The 7536-nt window shown below is 38.1% G+C and overlaps 1 protein-coding gene across 1 annotated transcript in view; it reads left to right on the forward strand.

Moving 5' to 3' along the window:
• Sycp1 (synaptonemal complex protein 1) overlaps nucleotides 1-7536 on the forward strand; it is a 94569-nt gene that overhangs the window by 85763 nt on the left and 1270 nt on the right. Inside the window, exon 28 of the mRNA XM_032896932.1 lies at nucleotides 4019-4111. Within this exon, the coding sequence (XP_032752823.1) occupies nucleotides 4019-4111 (93 nt within the window). The remainder of the gene's footprint in view (nucleotides 1-4018; nucleotides 4112-7536) is intronic.

Consider the following 7536-nt stretch of genomic DNA (forward strand, 5'->3'; position numbering starts at 1 on the left):
CTGAGATCTTCCAAATCAAAATCTGGACGTCTGCAGGTTCCTGGGATGATTATTATGTGCACATGATGATTCAGTAAGCACTGCTTTAGAATTTGTCCTCTAGCAGGAGAGGGCTGCCAATATGGAAAGCACATTCTAGGCAGGGTGTGTCTGATGAGTGGTAAGGATAGCAGGTTAAACAGGTGGTTATAAATGGTTATTAAGTAGGCTAAAGCTATCCCAAGGTGGTTTGGGAACTCCAGCATTCCAGATTGCCACAATCACAGAATTCTTACCAGTTAATTAGCCTTTTAGAATCTTTAACCTAACCTCAAGTACCTCTTTTTTTCTCCCTTGGGAACTTCAACTCATGAAGTAAACTGTAAGCTTGTTTCATGTAAGAAAAGTGAGAGTTGGGGCTGGAGAGATAGCTCAGTGGTTAAGAGCACTGACTGCTTTTCCAGAGGTCCTGAGTTCAAATCCCAGCAAGCACATGTTGGCTCGCAACCATCTGTAATGGGATCTGATGCCCTCTTCTGGTGTGTCTGAAGACAGCTACAATGTACTCATAAACATGAAAAGTGAGAGTTTCTATTACTTTTATATTTTTTAGTTACTATATTGGGTCAAGCTAGGATCCATGTATAGGCTGTTTTTCTTTTCTTCCTTTTTTTTTTTTTTTAAAGATTTTATTTATTTAATGAATGTGAGTACACTGTAACTGTCTTTAGACACACCAGAAGAGGGCATGGGATCCTGTTACAGATGGTTATGAGCCACCATGTGGTTGTTGGGAATTGAACTCAGGACCTCTGGAAGAGCAGTCAGTTTTCTTTTTTTTTCTTTTTTTTGTTCTTTTTTTCGGAGTTGGGGACCGAACCCAGGGCCTTGCGCTTCCTAGGCAAGCGCTCTACCACTGAGCTAAATCCCCAACCCCAAATTTGAATTTCTAAAAGACCATGCATGCATTAAGACAATAAGATGTTTTTATAATTCTGTAGGAATATTCATTTCTAATTTTTGAATTTCTAAAGACCATACATGCATTAAAGACAATAAGAATGTTTTTATAATTCTGTGAATATTCATTTCTAATTTTTAATTGGTCATTGGCTAAGTTGCACGACCAAAAAGTTTCAGATGTTTGTCTAAATCTCTCACGTTCCATTCAATGAAAGTTTCTATGTTCAACTTATAAAATGCCTTTTTTTCTTAAAAATTTTTATCTGTATACATTTTGAGAATCAATATGATTTGTGATCTTTTTAATTGGGTATAAATTATAACTATAGTATTGGATATCTGAAAGCTCTTGAAATATTTTAGGCTGAATTAGTACATTCTACAGTAAAATCCTCCATCTTTAGTGCCTATGTTATTTGTAGCCCTATGGTAACAGAGGAACTGATAAAAAGCTCGAATCTTTTTTATGGATTACAGGGCTTTAGGAAAAAGGCGTCATCTTCAAGTCCTTGTGTCCCTTGTATCCTGCTAGGTGACAGTATTTTAGGGGTCATAATAGTCACCTTCCCTAGACTAATTGAAGATCACTTTTAAAAAATTGGTTTTCCTTTCTCTGAATGAGTAGAAAAGTCTAGGGACTTTAGGGCTTAGAAAACTATTATGTGCATATAATGCAACCGATAATCTTATTATATCCTAATATGTATTGAACTTGGCCTGAACATGTGTCTGTGCACCATACATTTGCCTGGTGTTTGCAGAGACCATCAGAGGGTGTCACATGCCCTGAAACTGTAACTATAGTTGGTTTGTGCTGCTTTATGGGTGCTGGGAATGGATCCTAGGTCTTTTGAAGGAGCAGCCAGTGCTCTTAACCTCTGAGCTCTCTCTCTCTCCTCATATAGCCTGCATTTCTAACATTCCTAGAGTAGTGTTAATGACACTAGGAGTCACAGGTTTATAGATTATATATATGACTTCCATGTGAAAACAGTAACAAACTATCAGTATAGTAATGTTAAAATAAAAGCAATTGTTTTTTTAAGCATCACTGAGATGGAAGGGTATGCATGAAGAAGGATGATGGTTGTATATGTTGCCACAGGGCAAATGTTTACATATTTTAAGTTCTGTTTTTTTGTTTTTTTTTTTTTTTCCTCAAAAGAATTTCTGTTCTTAGGATTGGAAATTTCATTGAGGCATATTTTCAAAGTTGTAGTGAACATGTTTTCCATCTGGCCTGAGGTAAAAAAGCATACATACAAAAACTTTATTTGGGTGGTAACTATTTACTTTTGTAATAGAAATATCTGAATATAATATTATTCTGTAGGATGACTATCCAACTTTAATGTCTTGTTTTACAGAATAAAAAAAAATTATTTCCTGTCATGTGTTAGGATAATGCTCTCAACCTTTGATTACTATATTGATATTTTGTAATATTGATAGTTGTGATAGATAGATAGTTGAAGGCGGAATTAGTAGAATAGTATATATGGGAAATAAGCTAAACCCTTGAGGAACTCTAGGCACTAGTACATTGTGTAAAAAGAAAAATAAATATTTGAAGTTGCTGCCTTTAAAAATATTGCCAACAAACATAGCAGGTTTGATTGTTTTCTGTAGTTCTTGGTACAGCCCTTAATAAACTCACTTTGACCCCACTCAGTGCTTTTTCCACGAGATGTTTTAAGAATGTTTTTCTACTCATAGGTCACAAGGTTAGGAAGATTGCTGACACTTTTTTTCTTTTCTGTTTTTTAAACAATCAGCTTAATAGGCTTTTTCCTGGAGTACAAGTTCATGGAACAGTCCATACCTCATATACAGGGTTTCCAGTACATGATGATACATTTTAAGCGTGGTGTTGTTCTGAGTATTAACAGGTGGTTTTTTAGAAGTTGTGTGTATTGGATACACAGTGGTACTTAACTCTCAGAAATGATATGGGATAACTGCAATGTTGAGTTCGTAACCTAAAGAACCATATGTGTGTTGATATAGAGCAGTGTGTACATTGGAAGATTGTTTGTTAATGTTTGGAGACTATTACAAATGAAACAGGCTTTGAGTGCATGCTAAGTGTGATTAATTCCATACTGTTTTCTCTCCTAATATTACTAAGGCAAGTTTTTTCCCTAGACGCCATTGTCTTCTGCTTTCTAGCAGTTTACTTGTTCTCCTCTGCTCTTTACTTACCTCCTTGTAATACTGCTGACATGTTTTCCTCCACCCACTGTGCTGCCAATATACTTTAGGAAATGATAGAACTCAGCTTGTTTATTGCTTTCATTGAAAATGCATGGCATTATCTCAGATTTTTTGTAGCTTCCTGTTCATTAAATCTGAGTTAAGTCTAAGATACATGCCCCCCAAATGACTCAGTTCCTGTAATCAGGGAAATTGTAAGAGGCATTGTTTTACATCGCATGCTATCAATTACTACTGTAGTTCTTTTCATTTGATATGTAGTATAGTCTTAGATTTTCATAACATCGTAAACTGAGACATAATCTTGTCTAACATCTATACAGTACAAAATTATTTAGAAATCCCCTTTGAGGTTAATCAGCCATTTGGGACTATCTCTTTATAAGGTTTTATGAAAACTTGTATGCATTGCTTAGGAAAAGTAAGCTTATTTGCCTATAAGAGTGTTTTCTCTCTCCCTCTCCTCAGCTCCTTTTCTTCCTCCCTCCTCCTCCTCCTCCTCTGTGTGTGTGTGTGTGTGTGTGTGTGTGTGTGTGTGTGTGTGTGAATACATGTGTGTATAAGCAGAAGTCAATATCATGTCTTCCTCAGTTAGTCCTCATCTACTTTTTTGAGCAAGATCTCTCCCCACTAAACCTAGGGAGCTCACTAATTAACTAGACTGGCCAGCCAGTGAGCTCTAAGGATTCAGTTGTCTCCTCCTCCCCAGCACTGAATTTATAGGATTGTGGGGATCTAAAGTCTGGTACTCAAACTTGTGTAGCAAAAACTTTATGGACCAAGTCATCTTTCCAATCCCTCGCCCCTTCTTGGTCTCTTAGAGAAGATACTGCATTAACTACATTGTCTATTTGTGTTCTAGATTCTGACCCTCAGCCAGGGTCTTATGCTTTCCGGACTGGATTCTAACTCGCTATGTAGTTGGACTTATAACCCTCCTGTCTACTTTTTGAATGTTAGTACTATATGCAGTGCCACCAGTCCTAGTGTATGCAGTGCTGGGAGTTGAGCATAGGCTTTCATGCATATTAGACAAGCACTGATTAGCTCACCATATCATGAGCCCCTGTTGTTTTAAAATATACATAAAATAAGCTTACCATCTTGACCATTAAAGACTGTGCTTCTGTGGAATTAATTACATTCAGAATGTTATAATCATCACTGTTCATTTCCAAAGATTTTTCCACCATCATAAACAGAAGCTACCCATTTGCTTAGGGTTTTCAGTAATAATAAGCCATCCTTACTTCTCCAACCTTTGCCTCCTCCATTTTAAATATAAAAGGGGAGAGATTATATACATGAATTGCTGCTTTGTATATGTCCTTTAAAAGACAAGTTTTTCTTTTCATTCTAAAGCAAATCTTTGTCTTGATCTTATTGTTTATAATTTTTTCAATTACATACTTTACTATGATGTATATCTTGAGAGACTCCAATTACGTTCGGGTTCTAGTACCAGAGAGGCTAGCAACCCTGATGTACTGTGGAAGGAGAGGAAGATGGATGTAGGTGTTCACAGTGCACTTTTCATGGTCTATTTTTTTTTCTTTTTTCTTTTTTTTTTTTTTTTGATTTTGGGCTGGGGACTGAACCCAGGGTCTTGAGCTTGCTAGGCAAGCGCTCTACCACTGAGCTAAATCCCCAACCCTTCATGGTCTATTTTTAATCTTGTAGATAGCCCAATGTCTGTCACCTCAGAAACGTGTTTATACTGGTAGTTACCCTCCTGAGTTACCCTAGTGACTTTTGTCTGACTCATGTTTAGTTTATGTCCTCATGACTATCACTCTGGTTCTAGGAGCTGGACTTTGTGTTTTCTTTAGCCATTCAGAGGAAGAAGCCTCTGGTAGTTCCTGTTTCTTTAAACAGAAGGCCTACATTTGATATTATCACCTTAATTTAAATAGGAAATATGCTTGGAGGTCTAGATTCTGGTTAGATTCTCTTGCTCCATGTCATGTTAGGCAAGAGAGAAACAGAGCACTCACCAACAGCATGAAAATAAAATGACATGTTCTACTGTGATGGTTTGAATATGCTTGGCCCATGGAAAGTGGCAGTATTAAGGAGGTGTGGCCTTGTTGGAGCAGGTGTGGCCATGTTGGAGGAAGTGTGTCTTTATATAGGTGGCTTTGAGGGCTTCTCATGCTTAAGCTCTACCCAGTGTGGAAGAGACCTTCCTCCTGGTTGCCTATAGAGGAGAAGGAGAGTCTCTCCTGGTTGCCTTTGGATCAGGATGTAGTACTCTTGACTTCTTCTAGCACCATGTCTGCTTGTATACTGCCATGCTTCCTGCCATGATAATAATGGATTGAACCTCTGAAACTTGGTTATAGTTTCTCGTCACAGCAATAAAACCCAAACTTAGACAACTACTTTATTTCATGTGTTATTCTTTAGGATCCTAGGTTTGGTTCAACAGTGATGTATGAGAATTATGTTGATGAACAAAACTAGATCATTGATTGTTACCCTATGTGTTGAGGGTATTGGGTATTGGAAATTACAATTCTCTTGTTCTCAGGCATTTGCTATTTTATAATATTGTTGTGTTATAATTATTGGTGTAAATGTCTATCTACATATATATCCTGATAGTTCTACTTTTTTTTTCTAAAAATTCACAACTGTTATCAATGGCTTAATGGATTCATGGCTCATATGTAGGAAGTCTTTGCTCTATGGTTCCATTTGGTTGGTGGTTCAGATAGGTCTGCAGTTATAGATTAGGTAATTTTCTTCAATCTGTAAAGGTATTGTTCCAATGTCTTTTTAAACTTAAAAGTTTCTGTTGAGGAACACAATGTTGTCATTTCTGATCCCTTTTTGTGTGCCTTTCTCCCTACCACTCCCTCTATTTTTGGACATTTTCAATATTTCTTTATTATAAAAATAGAGAATATTAAGGATAATATGCTTTGAGATAAGGTCTCTTTAAAAATTACTATGAATGTATCAAGCGTATAAAGAAGTATAAGTTATAAGTATTTAGATTCATATCATGAAACCCAGGAAAGGCAACTTTATCAGTGCAGTTGAACTCTGTTCTCTCTGCCCTTTCTTTCTTTCTTTCTTTCTTTCTTTCTTTCTTTCTTTCTTTCTTTCTTTCTTTTTTATTGGATATTCTTTATTTACATTTCAAATGTTTATTCCTTTTACAGTTTCCCAGGACATAAGCCCCTATCCCATCCCCTCCCCTTTTTTGGGGTGTTCCCTCTGCCCAACTCCTCCCCCACTTCCTTGACATTCCCCCTACACTGGGAGTCTAGCCTTAGCAGGACTAAGGGCCTCTCCCATTGGTGCCCAACAAGGCCATCCTCTGCTACATATGCAGCTGGAACTATGGGTCTGTCCATGTGTACTCTTTGGGGAGTGGTTTAATCCCTGGGGCTGGTTGGTTGGTATTGTTGTTCTTATGGGGTTGCAAAGCCCTTCAGCTCCTTCAATCTTTTCCTAACTTCTCAAAGGGATCCGTTCTCAATTCAGTGGTTTTGCTACTGTTATTGACCTCTGTATTTGACATGCTCTGGCTGTGTCTCTCAGGAGATGGCTATGTCCAGTTCCAGTCAGCATCCACTTCTTAGCTTCATCAATATTGTGTAGGTTTGGTGGCTGTGTGTGTGTGTGTGTGTGTGTGTGTGTGTGTGTGTGTGTGTGTGTGTGTATGGCACCAATGGGAGAGGCCCTTGGTCCTGCCAAGGCTAGACCTCCCCAGTGTAGAGGAATGTCGAGGGTCCCCAGGTAGGGCAGGCTCTGAATGACCATTCCTTCAGTCTCTGCTCCAAACTTTGTCTCCATATCTCCTCCTGTGAATATTTTTGTTCCCCCTTTTAAGGACTGAAGCATCTGCACTTTGGCTGTCCTTCTTCTTGAGCTTCATGTGGTCTGTGGATTTTGTATCTTGGGTAATTCGAACTTTTGGGCTAATATCCACTTCTCAGTGAGTGCATACCATGTGTGATTTTCTGTGATTGAGTTACCTCACTCAGGATGATATTTTCTAGTTCCATCTGTTTGCCTATGAATTTCATGAAGTCATTGTTTTTGATAGTTGAGTAGTATTCCATTGTGTAGATGTACCACATTTTCTGTATCTATTCCTCTGTTGAAGGGCATCTGGGTTCTTTCCAGCTTCTGGCTATTATAAATAAGGCTGCTATGAACATAGTGGAGCATGTGTCTTTGTTGTATGTTGGAGCATCTTTTGGGTATATGCCCAAGAGAGGTATAGCTGGGTCCTCAGGTAGTGCAATGTCCAATTTTCTGAGGAACCTCCAGACTGATTAGAAGCTGGTTGTGCCAGCTTACAATCCCACCAACAATGGAGGGGTGTTCCTCTTTCTCCACATCCTCATGCATCTGCTGTCACCTGGG

This window comes from Rattus rattus, chromosome 3, assembly GCF_011064425.1.
Source record: "Rattus rattus isolate New Zealand chromosome 3, Rrattus_CSIRO_v1, whole genome shotgun sequence".
NCBI classification, from domain to species: Eukaryota; Metazoa; Chordata; class Mammalia; order Rodentia; family Muridae; genus Rattus; species Rattus rattus.